Here is an 18,015-nt window from a genome sequence, read left to right as displayed (position 1 = left end):
TATTTGATATTTTATTTTTTTTTATCTCTTTATAACTGTTGAAACTGTAAAAAATTTTGAAGAAACTCATTCATCGCATGTTCTCATTTATAATCAAAATCGTGGAGAATGCAGCTTTTAAAGGTTATGAGAAAACAGCATTGCTTCTGAAACAAAAAATTATTTATTTTCAATGAAGACACAAATTTTTGCATTTATTGAAGTGCCAGGAACGTCTGTCTTTGAGTTTTAATTAAAGAATTCAAATATGATTTTTATTTTCACATTTTGAATAGCATAAAAGTTAATTAAAAGAAATCCTAAAATTAATTAAGGAGGGTTGTGGATGTGCCTCAAACCCTAAAAGATTCAAAACACAGAAATTCGTGCAATTCAATTTTTCCTATTTCAACATTTTCATTTCATTATCTACACAAAAAAACAAAAACAAACTTTTGAAAATATTAATATAGTGAATAATCGATCAGATTTCATGATCAACAGTTATACAGGTTTATGAATCACCCTATGAAATCAATTATTATTTATTATTTTGAATGTTTAGCAACATCACATATTATAATAATCGGATTTAGTCACAAAAAATTGTGCGAAAACCGATGTGATTATGTCCGATTTAGACTGTATCAGTTTAATATTCTTAAAATTGTTCACAATAAATATCAGAAACTGTTTCATTGCAATTCATCTTGTGAGAATTATCCTGATGTTGTTATTAACAGAAAAAATGGTGATGCTAAAAGCACCATGAAACACACGCCTCTTCCACAAAAAATTGAAAACAAAAGTCAAAATGAAAAAAGAAAATAACTCACTTTTGAAACATTTTGATTCTGATTCGAAGAAAGTCGAAAAATGGAAAGCAGACTGAACTCACTGAGAGAATTCACATCCTGCTCTCCACTTCCCATTCAACGAATAACAGTCAAAGAAGAAAGCAAAGAAAGCCCTTCTCAAAAGAATGCCAACCTATACGATCATCATCACAAGTATTTTCGGCTTTTCCTCCCTTCTTCTTTGCTTATCGATTCGCTCATCCCATCTTCTTCCTCTTCTTCCTCTTCTTCCTCTTCTTCCTCTTCCTCTTCGTCTTCGTCTCGCAAAGAATCGCAGATTGCATCTGTCAGTGTCACCATCACTGCCCCAGCTGGAAAGTGCCCAATCAGCTCTCGCTTCATCCCACTCAGAGAAGGCCTGTCTGCCTCATTCCACGAGATACACAGCCTCCAAAACTCCAAATATGGTGTGTCCTTCACCAGCCCCACATTCGGCATTTCTCCATTCGCAATCTTCTGCCCAGCTGCCTCTGCCTCATACTCCCCAAACGGGATCTGGAGTGTCAGGCACTCCCACAGCATCATCCCGACCGAGAATGCCACCGACTTCTCTGTTGCCCCCATCTTCTTGTTCATCTGCAGCTCTGGCGCCTTCCACCTCAGACACTCCTTCTTGAAATTGTCATCCTCATCCTCAAATGCAGACGAGGGCAGAGAGTCATCCTCCTCCTCATCATCATCACTGGCAGATGTTGCAACAGTTGATGATGAGATGGAAGACGAGTCTGAATCATCATCTGACAACAAGTCAGAATGCATCACGATGCAGATGACCATGTGCTCAGAGAACAGCACAATATGAGGACTCAGATTGGCCAATGACTGAAGTGGGTTTTCCATCTCATCAAATGAGTGGAGTGCCCCATTCGCCACCCAGAACAAAATCTGGGCAGCTGTTTGCTCTCTTTCCTTCAGAGTGCCTATCGCCATCTCCTTCTTCTCATTCCTTCCATGAAGCAGCATGAACAGCGAATCCCTCAGATCCACAATCAATTTCTCATGTGGTGAAGAGCAGGCCATTGCATCCACCAGATTCGACATCGATGAGGTGGTTGGACACAAATCCTCCCCACGAACAAAAGTGGATTCTGTATCTGAAGTGTCTGTGGTTGAAGCGGATGAAACTGATGGTGATGGAGTTCGCTTCCTTGAAACATCATCTTTTTCTTCCTCAACCTTTTCTAATGCCCAATCAGGGATCTTGTCTGAATCTCTGCCCAGAATGTATTCAGTGGAACCACTCTCACTCAATAAATGTTCCGATGACTCCGAATGTCCCAAGCTTTTCGCATACACCCTCTTCTTGATTCTCTCATCGTTCTTCTTCTCTGCTTCCCTTTCTGCTCTCCTCCACTGCTCCTCTGGCGACATCTCCATCGTCACCATCTCAAACGCCTTCGGATCTTTTCTGATGTTATCATTCACAATCTCTCTCAGATCTTCTGCTTCATTCTTCACCTTCTTCCACCGAACAATGAATAAAATAAATCCAATAAGGACAATTAGTAATATGATACTCATGACAATCACAATTAACAACCAATAAGATTTCCCTTCTTTTCCTCCTTCAACAATCCTTTCCTCCCCATTTGCCTTGGGTTCGCTTCTGTTCTTCAGAACAAATGCATCAGTTGCAGACAACCGCTTTCCATACACAATCATCACAGACACCTCCGTCTCATCTGGGATCGACGAAAGATTTCTCGAAGGCACCATCCCAACTGCTTCCGTTTCACTCGCAAACCCATCTTCTTCAAAATGATATGTCTCAATCAGGTCTGTTTCTCCAGCTGATAAAATCAGTCGGAATGACAAATCGCATGGCAGAAGAAGTGCTCCCTTGAATTGAATTTCAGTCCCACCTCCATTTTCGCTGGCCGAAGCCCCTTCCAGCTTGGGAATGAAGAAGGGCGATGCCCTTTCTCCTGCCATCCCTTCCAGGCTGCATCCATCGTCCAGAATCCACAGCGAAGAATTGGGCATTACTCCATCTCCTCCCTTCAAGCTCGAAATGGTCAGCGAAGCAGAATCTGAGCAGATGATATTTCGACAAAGCGATGGATATTTTGCAATGAAAGGATTGTTGCCAAAGAATTCTCCTTTCTCTATCGTCACATTGCCAGAAGAGATCGACAATCCACCCAACGATGAATTCGAAATTGAAACATCCTTCATTGCTATTGTTGAATTTGATGAATGGACAAGTGATCCATTCCATTCACATATTTCTTCAAAAGAATTTATTCTTTCACTCTTTCTCTCTTTTGTTAGCAATCCTTCAAATTCGCACATGCGCATCGAAGCATCAATCGCATTTCCAATCTTCATCATGCTCCCTTCCTCAGACTTCGAAATACAGCTTGAATAAGAACAGTTTGAAAGAACTATCTGAGCTGAGGAAGAAGAAGCTGAAAGAATAGAAGCTCCTTCTGAATTCCTTGAACAGTTATTGAATGAGGAGATTGTTATTGAAACAGTTCCTGAAGTTGAATCGTTTATTGAAACGATACATCCTTCCATCAGCTTCACTTCATTCACAACTATTCCATTGAGTGCAACGCTTCCACAGTTGCCAATCTCAAATACATTGGTTGTTGCCTCAATATGCTCCAACTTCACATTCGTCAACGATATCTCTTCCCCGCAAAACAGGAAAGAAGGCTTCTTGGATGAAAGCATTGATATTGAGCAGTTGTCAACATGTAGAATTCCATTTTCGATGCTAAACAATGTTGAATTGAGAACAACAGATTCAATGCTTTCTGATTGTCCAACTGATGAAAAATCAACAAACAAAAGAGAAAGTTGGCCATTTGCTTCACGAATGACTGAGCTGCCTGAATACGAAAATGACTGACAGAAATTGAATTTCACATTCTCAATCCGAACTCTCTCTGATGTTGTGAAGATGCTTTCTTCATCATCAGCAATTGTTGAGTTCAGATACGCAAAAGCCGATGAAGGAGATTGCAGTGAGCGGATGCTAACATCTTGAACACTACACGCACCAACAATAGCAGCTTGCTCCATGATCATCAGCTGAGAGAAACGCGATGGAACGATATGTTTCACTCCCACATTCAGCGACTCGCAAGGAGCATTGAACTCTCCACATTGTTTGCTATCTGCGTGATTGTCTGTGATAGCTGAGACAAATATTGTTTCGCTCTGATATTTCACAACCCTCAGCAGAAGATCCTCTTCACCCACAAAAGAGTCTGTTGTGCAGCCCCATATTGCCAGCTCCTTCACAAATGGCAATCTGAAATCCAACAAGAATTGCTCATCAACAATTTGCGATTCGATTGAGTGGCATCTCACATACACATCTCTCCCTCTGAATGCAGAGTTGTCTCTGAACGTGATGTTCGACAGAACAAAATTCAGAGGCTGCTCAGCTGTCGAGGTGCATTCCAGAAACAGCCACCCACCTCTTCCAGTGGTGGAGCAGAAGCACTCAGAAATCGTGCAAAATGAGCAGTCAACTCTTCCTCCCTCATTCAACACAGAAAACATCCCTCCTCCCTTTTCACATTTCGATCCGCCGCATCTCTTCATTGTTGTGTTTCTAACAACCATTTTCAATGGCTCATCATTGTCATTCCGAATGATGGGGATATCATCGGTTGCATTCTGAGTGACTTCTTCGAATGAACTCCATTCAATAACAACATCTTGCTCCACTTCATTTTTCTCTCTTCTTGAACTCTTTGACATGCCCAATCCGCTTGCTCCTTCCAGCTCAATATTCTTCATCGTTAGATTTTTCATATTCAAAATTGTTGTTGGATGAACGGAAATAATATCTTTTGAAAAGCAAAGCGATTGAATTGCCACAAATTCCAACACAATTATGCCCCCATCTGCCTCGATCAACACAAAGTTAATCATTTCTTCTTCTCTGCTTTCCTCATTCTTGCTGAATGAACAATCTTTCAGAGTCAATAGTCCTTCACTTGATCCAATATGCAACAAAACATCAACTCCACTTGTGAACGACGATGGAACAACAAAGTTTATCAGTTCGAAATTGGTAATACCCTGAATCTTCATTGCCGTTCCTTCTGTTCCTTCAAGCGAAGAGTTGCACTCCAGAGCGCACATGATTGTATTATTTGATCTTATTGAAAGCCCACTGACATCAACACTCTTCTGAAGAATCGCCTTTCCAATGACACTGATAATCCTTTCATTTCCTTCAAGCATTCGCTCCAAAGAATAATCGATTGACAGGCAAGGATAATCTGACAGTCCGCAAATGCACACATCTCTTCCTTCGCTCCCAATAAATAACTCTGAACCAAATGCTCGCCAGAAATAAACCAATGGAATAGCATTTATTGTGTCATTCTCATCAAATCCGCTCATGGAATTCAACGAAATATCTGCCAGATGCCCAGAAACAAATGGAAGAGAAGTGTTTGTGATGCTCTTTGTCAAGTTGGATGATTCAACAAAAAGATCATTTCCATATTTGGCAGTGTTTGGATTATCAACATCAAAAGCAGGGGATGATATCACAAACGAAGAATCACCATCCACCAACTTCAATGCAATCCCTCCTCCAAACCCAGTCTTCGCTTCTCCAGCTGGTGCTGCACATCCCGTAAATGTGCTTGAAATAATATTCAATTGCGTGTTCCCTTTCATCTGTGCGAAAATAGCTCCTCCTTTGCCTCCATCAGACAGCACGGAGCATCCATCAAAAACACACTCTTCGATATTAATTTGTATGTTTTCGTTTTCTATATTGCTGTTGTCAACGCTTATGCATCCTCCGCATCCAGCGGCTCTATCCATCTCCGTGATATCGCATTTTGTTGCATTCAAAAATTTGACACTTTTACATTCAATCAAACATCCATTTTGCTCGCTGTTTCCGGAAAAGTTGCTTTCACCGATTTCAATCGAAGGCACAACCTCACTTCCCCCATCACAAATTATTGCGCTTGTCTGCCATTTGATCCCAATCCCAAACACATTGCTAATCGTCACTTCACCTCCTTCAATCTTCACAAAGGAAACATCCAAGTCATTTTCAGAAGCAATTATTCCACAATCCTGAATTATCAGTTTGTTGGAAATGCAATGGAATATGCTTTCATATGATCCTATTCTTTCTGCAACAGAAAACACCACCTTGCCAAAGGTTGTTGGACAGCGCGTCTCGAATACTCCCCTTTGTGAACCAGAAATGCCTGCTCCTATCTCATAATTTGAGGAATTTCCTTCTCCAGTCACGCTCCACTCATTTGAACCCATCTTCAATTCTTCTCCAAATGAAAAAGGTGAATGAAGCTTGATTGACTTGTTTTTGTTGGAAAATCTGAACCCAACCGCATTTGTGATTGTGCTGCACGGAACTTGAGCATGCCCACAACCACTGAAATCATGAGCATCTTCTCCACCCACATGGCAAGGGGATGTAAAGTTATTCCACAGATAAACCACAAGCGGTATTTCGTATTCTTCATTTGTTGTTGAGCGCTCAAATCCATTCAGCTTATCCAACCCATTCACATCAGCATCGAAGCAAAATGTTGCTGAATTTGCTGCATCCCTCAAATCAAAAGCATTCAAAAACACATCCTTCCCTTTCCTTCCCGAACATTCATCAAATATCATACTCTTCAAAACAAAATTTGATGCTCCATTATCCAGATACAAATATATCCCTCCTCCCAATCCTTTCCTCCCATCAACATTTGCAGTTGCTGAACAATGAGAAAAGCACACTTTGGCCTCTTGTTCGTTTTTATCTCCTTTGCTTGAAGGCTCTTCAGTCACATTGCCAATGCTAAGACTTGATCCACTTTTCATCTGCACCCACAACCCCCCTCCATTCCCTCCCTCACTTTTGCACGAGTTCATGCTCCCTTCTTTAAAGACAAAAGAGCAACCACTTTCAACAGTGCACTCGATTGCTCCCCCGTTTTGGTCTTTCACAGCAAAGTTCGAAATGCCAGATCGAATAATTTCTATTTTCTTGGCGCTTGTGGAAGAGATCAAACGAGAGGACATTATTCCTTCTGATGGAGTAATCGAAGAAATTACACAATCACTCATTTGAATTGAAGCCCTTTCAACCACTTCAAATAATCCTGATGCACAACTTGTTCCAATCCCAATCAGATTAACATTTTTCAATTTGGCTTCTGTGCTGCTTCCAGATAATGAGATTAATGGATTCTCACTCAGCGAGATCGAAGAAGCTGTGAAAGTTTCAATCGATAAGATTCCAGATTCAACAGACAAGAACAACAGTTCCAATACTTCTAAAGGATTTTGAAGAGAAAGTGAGCACTGAGACAAAGTCAGTTGCGAGGAAGACAAAATGAAAGTGGAACACTGTGAAAGGGAATAAGGAAGAGAAAAGATGAGTTTTGATAATTCTGTTTCAACACTTGCTGAAATCATCGCTGAATTGGATGTTGAACTTGAATCAGAAACTGTCCAGCCACTTTGATCATCATTTCCTCTGATTTCATGTTTCTGTCCAGCAAATGCCAATTCATCACTCATCAAAATCATTCCACTCACAACAACTTTCTTTTCTCCTGTTTGACGTGTGAGGGAGTGCTTCAAAGTCAGACATGGAAACTCTATAATTCCGCAGTGCGAATGGTCGAATGCTTCTGAATCGCTCACAAATATTTCAGTTGGATCAGGAAGGAGATAAATACACAATGGAACAGCCAAGGTTGTATTTCCGTTGTTGAATCCTCTCACTCTGTCAGCAGACTCTGATGATGCTGTTACACACGTGATTTTTTGTGACTTTGTTGTTTCTTCCAGATTTGGCGAAAGAACAAAGATGTCTCTTCCACACTTGGCTGTGTTTGTTCCAAATGAAGAGGATATTAGGAAATTTAGATTATCATTCAACAACTGAAGAAGGATTCCTCCTCCAAGACCATTCACCACTGAGCAATAGCACTCATCAAAAATTCCACCTTTCACTTCCACTTCATTCTCCTCTCCTGCATACAACATCATCGATCCTCCATCAGCAGATGTTCTGCTTCCACATCCTTCAAAAGTGCTCGAATTCAGCTCAATGATTGCCTTGTCATTCGAAAACGACATTACTGCTGCTCCGCTTGAAGTTCTCTCAATTTCATCAAAGGTGCATTCGGATAGTGTCAATGACACTTCATTTGTTGAAGAAAATGAAACCAACGAAACAGCGGAGATAGTCTTTGCCCAGTTCACATTTTCCATCTGAAACACGCCATTCTGAATGTTTATCAGCTCTGCAGCAAATGCTGTATTTTCAGTTTGTTCGCTTCCAGCAGATATGTTCAGATTGCTTATATGCATCTCTCCAGCTCCAGTGATCTCAAATAGCCTTGAGGCTCGATTATTTGCAAATGCCGAGTAATGCACAAGTTCAAGGTCACTGATGGACAATTCACCTGTTGAGACTGAGAAAAGAGACAATCCAGTTGCCTCTAATTCTGTCTGCACTGTCGTGCTCAAATCACTTTGACCATAAATCGTGATGGTGTTGGAGCAACAATCCACACCTTTGGTTTCTATGATCGTTCCTGTGAGAATCTCAATATCTTTCACAAATTCAGGAATAAGTTGAGTGAGGCAATGGCTAACAGTGTTGCATGGATAGCTTTCGTTGATTCCACATGCATATGTATCTTTGGCATTTTGTTGCGTTTGCACTGAGGAGACAAATCTGACTCTTCCACCATCATTCAGAAGCCATTCACTTTTGTCAACAATTATGACTGTATCTGTGCTAACTCTATTTGAAGTATTTCTGGTCGAATAGCAACTCGAATCGATATTATTTGAAGTTGAGCTGTAAAGAACAATGTCATGTCCTCCTTTTTGACACTCATTGTTGTGGAAAAAACAGAAATAAAACAAAATTCCTTCATTATTTTCATTTATTTGTTGACCAACCGCTCCTCCTGCACGAATTGAATAGCAATGACAAAAGAGACAATTCGAAATAACAACTTTATCAATGCAACCCCAATGTTGAATAGCTCCTCCAATTCCATTATCTGATCCATAACATTGACAGTTATCGAAAAAGGAATTCACAACGCATGCCTTTTGCTTTTCTGTTTTTGTTGGACGTAGATCAATTGCTCCTCCATCATTTCCGGAAGAACAGTTCCGAAAATTGCAGCATTCGACGATAGATTGAGTGAACACATTTTCTGCCGTAATTCCTCCACCGCCACAGTCTGTATTAATTGATGCGCAAGAGCATTGAATAAATGTTGTATGATGAACAATGCATTCAGCGATTTTCAAAGCATATATTCCGCCGCCTCTTGTGGATGTTGCTTTGCATTTCACAAAAGATGAATTCTCCACAGTGAGCGTTGCGCTCGAATTGTCATGAACATACAGTGCTCCACCACATTCGGCATTGCATTCAATCCACTCTGCATTTTTGAATGTCTGTGTTTCTGTTGTTGACAGTCTATCTGTATTCCTTATTCTCCAATCTCTTCTTTCGTTGTGATAAAATGTGCAATTGCTGCACAAAAACACTCCCGATCCCTGTGTTCCACTCGCTATCCCTCCTTCAAGCACATTCATTGAGCTCATCACAATGCTATCTTCCATGTGGCTTTCAGTGATTGAGTCTTCGCTTTTCATCTTTTCATCGGCTTTGTTCATCTCAGTCACATTCGCAAAAGTGCATTTTTTCGCAACTTCGCTGAATCCTTCCCCATTCCTCAAGATGCTCCCTTTCCCACAAAACACAATGTTCCTCCACTCACAGTTTTCTATCTGCACACACGAACTTGCTTTTTGCATCTCCACAACACTATTCATCAAGAAACAGCAAGAGCTGCTCATCAGCGATGAATTCCTCAAAACACAAAACCCCCAATTGCAAATCGTCGAAGACGAAAAATTCCCTTTTTCAGTCAGCAGGCAACATCCAAAACTCAGCGCAGATTGTTCCCCAACAAAAAACGAACACTTTCCACTTGATCGATAAATGCAAATTTTCTCCACTCCCATTGAAGAGTTGTGCATATCGCACATTGTCTTCACAATGCATTCTTCGTTTCTGTTTTGTCTTCCTTCAAGCATCCCCATCCAGCATTGGAGTTGTTCATCATTCTTGTCAAATTGTTGACATCTTCCCCATGCACCAATCACAAATTCAAGGCAAACAACAAGAAGTTGCATTTTTCAGACAAAATAATTGAATGATCAGCCATCCATTATCCATCTTTTCGTTTCTGCACTATTATTTTTAAAGACACAAAAAGACTTAACAGCATTTATTCTCATATTTTTATTTCCATGTTACAACTTTTCCCCGCATTTTTGAATCTTATGGTCTTTGGAACAAACTTTTCAAAAAATGTCAATCCAAATAGATGCATTCAATAGAATAATAAAAGAAATCTCTGACCATGCTTCTGATACTCAATTTCTGCTGTTACTTTGAGAACAATTTTCTTTCTGGGTGAACCTTGTTCTGCAAAGGAAATTTTCAATCCTTTATTTTTTCTCTGAATTTTTCAAAAATGTGCTTCTTGAATTTTTTCTTTTGGAAAATGACGCAACAAAATCATGGAAAAATAATAATGAAATAAAAAATGAAAATATAAAATAAAATCAAAAATAATATTTTTAATTCAAAATTTGTAATATAAAAGGTGAAAAAAAAAGAAAGAGATAAACTGGATCAATCCACAAAAAACGAAAATAACAACTCAGAAAAGATGAATTCAAACATCTTTCAAGTTCCTTAAAATCAACACACTTTGCGTATTCTTGCTCATGATTCAGCTCTACCCAAGCGCCTTGTCTTTATTTTTGAAAATGGCAGCAATCTATTTTGCCATCCATGCGAGATCAGCAAATGGCAAGTTATTCTCTCCTTTGATTCCACATAGGCAAATGCACATGAAACATCGAAATGGAATAAATGCATGCAGCAGCACCGATAGAAATAAATAAAGAAAATCCAACATCATCGAAAAAATCAACAAGGTCCTTCGCTTTTGAAGAACGGAGAACAATTTTCATCTTTGATTGAAACAAGTACATTCACAACAGAGCGAACAGATTTTGCTATTCAAAAGAAATTGGCACAATAGCTCATTTTGTTCGATGGATTGATGCTTTCGTTTTGATCAGCTTGCTCCATTCGCTTCATCTCGCAGTTTTTTATGAAATTTTTTGTGAACAACGCCCTTCATGGTACGTCCAAAACATTTTTGGCACTGCTTTCTCATCGTCATTCAAAATAAATGACACGCAAAAAAATAAAGTATTATCAAACTATTCGAATCTCAACTTGAACAAACACAAAAAATACAAACTATCGGAATATCATGTTGTGCGTTTTTCAAAATTCAACAAAAGCACATTTTCCTGAATGCAGCAAATTTATGTCATATGAATCTTTGATCATTTGAACTCTTTTGCTGCTCTGGACAGTTTTTGAGGGAAATTCTGTTTTTCTCTCATCAGAAATATATGATGGGCGAAGGATTTGATTTAAAATCGTTTTTTGTATTGAGATGGAGTGGCAGGTGGATGAACAAGAACCACAGATGAATAAATCATTTTTTTTTCGAACGCTTCAAGCACAAGGCGGCGGTGTATGGGATTGATTTGCTCAGTTGAGCGCAAATATGCATATTTCACTCGAAAATCGAGATGAAGCGCTCAAATCCCTTATATCCCTGCAAGCACTGTAAAGGACATAACGGATGTTTATATATAGAAGCTGGTCACTTTGTTTTTGAGTGAGTTGATTTGGGGTTGAATTGATGGTGATTAATTTTCAAAGATGGAGGAAACTTGCAGAAGCAAGCTTGCACAAAGCTGAATCGCATGAACCAATGAGCATTATTGAGTGCGCATTGGAGATAAAAGCATATTCGTTTGCACATTCGTCATTTCATTTATATTAAATAAGTATTTTTTATTTTTTGAAACATTCAACTTTAGCAGATCAATCCTTATCTTTCATGCTTGAATTTGCTGCCCTGCGCGCATCTTTCTCAGGATTCACAAAACTCACAGCTATGCATCTATTTGCCATCTGCGTTCCTGGTTGATGCATTTCGGGAATCAAAAATTCTTGCTTTCAACAAAACCATTCAAATAACTTTAAATGAATCTCAACTGATTTATTTTCCACTCCCAGAAGACCATTTTGAGCAGTCAAGGTGAAAATCCAATGGCAAATTAAAAGAATATCGGAACTTTCAAATTATAATTATTCTTGTTTCTATTGATTTCTTGGCAAGTTGGCAGATAACGGCCGGTAAAAAAATTCGATCAACTTGTTTATATTTATTTATACAATTATGAATAAATGCAATAATGATATTTCGAAAGTGATTTTCGTATAACAGCGATTTTAAACTGAGAAAACCTATCTTTAAAATCCAATATTAATTTTTATTTAGAAATCTTCCTCGCTTTAAATAATAAATCCAAATCAGTTGATTTTTTAAAAAGTTTTCGTCAAACATAACATTTACAAACACATTGACAATGGATAAATCTTTATTTCCAATAAAAACCTAAAAGAAAGTTTCTCTCATATTTATCTTAGGGGTTTGATCATTAATTTTTAATAACTACTGCCTTTTTAATACAGAAAATTTTCAGTTTTTTTATCGAATATTTCTCTTTTTGAGAATTTTAACGTTCGTGAATGTGAGTTTTTTTAAGGTCAAATATTCTTCTTTAAGACTATTTTTGTTCCTGTCGCTATGTACCCTCTTTCCCTTTCATTTTACCGAAAAGGGCAAGTCACAACTTTAAGTGGCATTCAGAAACTCGTTTTTTTTTTTTTTTTTTTTTTTTTTTTTTTTTCAGATTTTTTGTGATAGAATGTTTTAATATCAAATAATAAAACATGCTAGGGGTGAATTTTCCATTTTAAGAATACTTTTTTTTCAATGAAAAAAATCAAATTTTCGAAAATATTATGGTTATGATCAAACTAATTTCTAATAATTTAAATTTGAAAACTGAACGATTTTTAGAAATTTCATAGTTTGGTACAAATTGATTTGTTAGAAATAATCTTTCCATTCAAATGAAGTGAATTAAAGATGTTTGAAGTACTTATTTGATTGTTTTGTCAGTTTTTAATGAATATAATTTCGTGAAAATGAACTTCTCGGGTTTCGTTTCGCTTTAGGGTTTTCCTTCGAATAAAAAAATTCGGTTTTGGGTTTGCATTTAACTTTTGTTCATTTTTTATAAATAGGGTTAGGGTTTAAATCGAAAAATCATTTTTTCACACACAAAAAACATGTGTTTCAATGATTACGTAAGATGAAAGGTGAAAATAATATCCACTCTTATGAATTGAGAACTTTTGTTTTTATTTCTTTATATAATAACAAAGAAAGCTAAAAATTGTGTTAATTTTTTTTTTTTTTTGATAATTCTTTAAAAAAGTTGATTTTAATTAAAATTATTAGAAATTAGTTTGATCATAACCATAATATTTTCGAAAATTTGATTTTTTCATTGAAAAAAAGTATTCTTAAAATGGAAAATTCACCCCTAGCATGTTTTATTATTTGATATTAAAACATTCTATCACAAAAAATCTGAAAAAAAAAAAAAAAAAAAAAAAAAAAAAAAAAAACGAGTTTCTGAATGCCACTTAAAGTTGTGACTTGCCCTTTTCGGTAAAATGAAAGGGAAAGAGGGTACATAGCGACAGGAACAAAAATAGTCTTAAAGAAGAATATTTGACCTTAAAAAAACTCACATTCACGAACGTTAAAATTCTCAAAAAGAGAAATATTCGATAAAAAAACTGAAAATTTTCTGTATTAAAAAGGCAGTAGTTATTAAAAATTAATGATCAAACCCCTAAGATAAATATGAGAGAAACTTTCTTTTAGGTTTTTATTGGAAATAAAGATTTATCCATTGTCAATGTGTTTATTAGGGTTATGTTAACATTAGATGAATTGTGAATAGAATTTTTTTATTTGAATAAATTCAACTAATTTGAATGGACTGGGTTTTTCTTAAATGAAGTCATGTTATTTAAGATGGTTGAAGTGATACTTGAATAAAGTGCGATACACTTAAATAAATAATTCATGAAAAAATAGTGAACACTTATTATAATATTTTTGCGTTTTATCTTTCACTTTATCAACAAAAAAATTGAAAAATCTTAATAACTGAGATTTTTCTATTTTGTAAAATAAAATTTCAGATATGTTTAAAGATGATTGTATTTGATAAAAAGAGCTAGAAATGTATGCATATATCATTTTGTTATCATTCTTTTGTATTGTTTTTTCTCATTAACAAAAAATGTGATCATCACGTAATTAAATATCAAAAACAAAAATTTGTTTCTTTTGATGTTCACGGAGTAATTCTCAACAAACAAAGCATATGTTTCTGAAGCACTCAGTCGAATCGATAGATTGAAGCAGCTTCATCTTTACTACTTTCTCCGTTAAGTTGATATATTCTATTTTCATTTATCGATTTATTTCACAAAGCCTCTCAATATTCTTCTTCACTGCATTCTTCTCCTCTCTCCTCCAATGAGCATCAAATGATGTCTAAGTCATCATCATCTCGACTTCCTTTGGATTTTTCTTTATGATATCGTTAAAAATCTCCTTGCATTTTTTCGCTTCTTCTTTTGCCCTCCTCCATCAAATAGTTGCTGCTGTATGAACAACAAGTACAATTAATAATATCACAACGAATAAAACTTTAACAACAAATGTTATCATTGATTTTCCAACCTTTCCTCCTTCAACAATTCTTTCATCTCCTTTTGATTGATGCTTTCATCTGTTTTTCAGAATGAATGAATCAGTTGAGGCTAGAAATTCAGTCCGTCCAAATAAGATCTTCACGGACACTTCTGTTGCCTCATACGCAGTTGTAACAATTGAGGCTGGAATAGCTATGTGAAACTCTGTTTCACCTGCAAACTCCTCTGACCGCAGCGGATACGACTGGAGATTGTGAACCGAACCATCGAATAAGTCAACCTGGAGAGCCAAGCCACAGGGCAGGAGCAAGGATCCAGTAAGATCAACGGCTAGGGTACTGCCTTGCAGGCGAGACTTCACTGAAGCCAGCTGTGGAATGAAAAGCACTGATTCTCTTTCTCAGGCCAAGCCTTCGAAGGTGTAATCATCGTCCGCAATTCACGTCGAAGTTCTGAAGAAAGCCATCCCCGCCTTTCAGGCTTTGAATGAACAGTAGTGCATGGCCAGAGCACGCGATGCTACTCCTTACGGATAGATGGCCAGCTTCGTTCGGGCTGTTATTTGCAAACAATATAAATAGTGTGGAGATGCTTCCACCAGAGATCGACAGTCATCTCTTGGACAAATTGGTTATTGTGGTGTCTTTAATTGCTACCAAGCAATTGAGAAGATCAACCATCGATCCGCTCCACTGGCATAGCTCTTCTGATCACTTGTCGTTCGTTCTCAGCTCTGACGCGCTTGCTGCTCCGTCGAATACGCACAAAGACATGCAAGTATCTGTCAAATCTGTCAACGCCGCAATGCAACATTTTTTATACGAAGAAGCACACATTTTGTTCGAGCATTTCTTCAACTCCAGCAACAAAAACACAAAGATGAGACAGCCAAACAGCACGGGCCAAGCGAATCTCGGGTTATGTTTTGTAATGAAGAGTGCTTCAAATGGAATGTCGAAGCATTCGATGTCACGCTTACTGCGCACCCATCCACAAACACTGTGTTTGAAACAGCCAAGAAATTCATCTCAACATCTGAATCTTGGCATTCAACAAAAACCAACGATTCACTTGAAACGCGAGTATCATCGAATTCCAAATGATTGCCCTGGATGTTTGAATGCCCTCCCGAACCATCTGAGAAAAGCACAATCACGCTTGATCCACTCCGAGTGCCTCTCATCTGAATGTTCTGGAGCTGGCAGTCTTTGCAGTTGTGAAGAATGAGAGCAGATTAATAAAATTTGCAGCTTGAAATAAGCATCTGCTGAAAGGACAGCTTTGCCAGTCGTGAAAAACCATCAGCACTCCAGATTTAACATCTGTGAAATTCAGAAATGCACACGAGAAATATTGCCCACAACTTGCTGCCAGACATGAAGTACTAAGACAGAGGCCAGCAAAACAAAAGAAAGACATTAACAATCTTCTTCCGCTCACTTCAACAATTGAGCGATTCAGTTCAATTTCAGAGTTTCTGCTCGAATCTTCATAAGTTTTTTTGTATCGTCAATCAACAAGTTGACATCAGCAAGCGACAGCAACCTCAAATGCGTCGAAGAAAAAGCGCTTCCAAACAAAAACGAAAGAGATTCCATTTTCACTCTCGATGAGCACGAAACGAGGTTTTTCGTCTTGCTGCCGATGCTGCTGTTCAGCACAACATTCCCCCTGACGCCTTCCGCATCCAGCTGCTCGATTGAGACATCGCTTGTGCTTGCTTCTCCTGACACCACAGCGCTTTTGTCGATGAGCAAATTGCTGCAAGCCGAAGGAATTATGTGGGGAAGCACAACATTCAACGAAATGCATGGTTCGCTCATTTTCCCACACTGGCGCGTGTCAGAGGCATTGTCGACTGAAAAAGATGCAAATATCGTTTCGCTCTGATACACAACTACAAGCAGCAGAAGATCTTGCTCTTCGCAATAGTTGGTTTCGGTGCAACTCCACATGGTAAGATCCCGAACAAACGGAGGTCTGAAGTCGAGCTGGATGAGCTCGATGCTGATTTGAGATCTGATATTTGTGCATCTCACATACAGGTCTCGTCCTGTGAGCGCCTTGTTGTTCATGAAAGTTGTGTTTTCCAAGAGGAACGGCAAAGGACTGTCGCTCGCGATTGACGAGCAATTCAGGAATATCGCTCCTCCTCTTCCACTTTCTGAGCAGAAACATCCAGAGACAGCAGAAAAACGGAACTCGAAAAAGCTTCCTTCGCACAAGCTCATGATCATTCCTCCACCTTTCTCGCTTTCGCTGCTTCCACAGTTCTTCATCGATGTGTTTTGTTCAGACACGCTACAAGGCTCGCTTCCAATGCAGCTGATGATGGAGGGCTCAGATGGTGCATTTTGGAGAAGCGAATGGAGCGTGCAACATTTCAGTTGCACTGTTGTACTGCCATCTTCATTCAATATCTGTAGCTCGCCTCTCCACTCAGCCTGCACCAACACAGCTTCAATGCTTCCGAACATCAGCTCTATATTGCTCATCGAGACATTTGTCAAGTCAACGCTGTTGCCATTCGATGCATTGTGTATGAGATCTTTTGTTCAGATGGCTTGATTGAGCAGAGGAGAATTTCGCATGTTCCAGACAGGCAGACAACGATGAAACAAGAAATGCTTGTGTGAGAAGCTCGTCAAAATAGAAAGAGAAAAGCGGTTGAAATTTATTCATTATTCAATGAAATAATGAAGACTCATTAATTTGTTTTTTTTATCTTTTTTAAAAAAATTATATCAATTTCAAATATTATCCGATAATTTTTTTCAAGTCCTTTAATGTTTTCGAATCAATTAAAGTTCAAAAACAAGTTGTTTATGTATGTGTTGATGCAATCCATTTTATTAATCTGAATAATTTCAATTCACTTATTTTGCGCAAATTAAATGTTTCTTTTCATTTCATAATTCATGGAATTCTTCTTTTCATCAATTTTTAAAATTGTTAAAGCATGTGGATTACATTCACAAAAGGTTTAACAATCAAAGAATGTGATGTTGTTGCGTTATAAATTATGTATTGGTGACAAAGAATTATTTTTAGTTTTTAAAATATTTTGATCCTTTTGATCTTTGAAGGAATTTGTCGAAAACAACAAAAATAATTTCCAAAATTACATAATTATTATGCAAATAATATTTGAAAGTTTTTACATTCAATTTTATAGACATAAAAAATATTTGTTTTTTGAATTAATTTTCGTAACTCAAATGAACTCAGTCTATCTCAAATGAACTCGGTTTATTCAAATGAACTTGATCTATTCGAATAAACATGAGTTCATTTGAATAAGCCTGGTTCATTTGAATAAAAAAAATCTATTCAAAATTCATCTATTAACTTTTAATTTAATCAACCGATTAGGGTTTTTTTATTTAAGGTGGTGAAGTTAGCAAAATTAAAATTACTGTTGGATTTAAAAAAACAGGTTTTCTCAGCTTTGAATCACTG

General features: G+C 37.6%; 3 protein-coding genes across 3 annotated transcripts; 1 reads left to right on the top strand and 2 right to left on the bottom strand.

Moving 5' to 3' along the window:
• Positions 1-689: 689 nt before the first annotated feature.
• MONOS_12172 (uncharacterized protein) lies at positions 690-10,228 on the bottom strand. Its single transcript, XM_067864771.1, has one exon. It carries the CDS (start codon positions 10,008-10,010, stop codon positions 984-986), a length of 9,027 nt encoding a protein of 3,008 aa, XP_067723714.1. The 5' UTR covers positions 10,011-10,228; the 3' UTR covers positions 690-983.
• A 4,814-nt stretch (positions 10,229-15,042) lies between these two features.
• MONOS_12171 (uncharacterized protein) lies at positions 15,043-15,783 on the top strand (the record flags this gene model as incomplete). The annotated part of the gene is made up of 1 exon (XM_067864770.1): positions 15,043-15,783. The coding sequence occupies one exon, from the start codon at positions 15,043-15,045 to the stop codon at positions 15,781-15,783; it is 741 nt and encodes a 246-aa protein (XP_067723713.1).
• Positions 15,784-16,013: 230 nt separating this feature from the next.
• Positions 16,014-17,051, bottom strand: MONOS_12170 (uncharacterized protein; the record flags this gene model as incomplete). The annotated part of the gene is made up of 1 exon (XM_067864769.1): positions 16,014-17,051. The coding sequence occupies one exon, from the start codon at positions 17,049-17,051 to the stop codon at positions 16,014-16,016; it is 1,038 nt and encodes a 345-aa protein (XP_067723712.1).
• Between the last annotated feature and the right edge of the window lie 964 nt (positions 17,052-18,015).

This window comes from Monocercomonoides exilis (genome assembly GCF_001643675.1).
Source record: "Monocercomonoides exilis strain PA203 chromosome Unknown scaffold36-1065637, whole genome shotgun sequence".
Taxonomy (NCBI): domain Eukaryota; phylum Preaxostyla; order Oxymonadida; family Polymastigidae; genus Monocercomonoides; species Monocercomonoides exilis.
The sequence above is the reverse complement of the archived record's forward strand: the minus strand, read 5'-3'. Positions and strand labels throughout refer to the sequence as shown.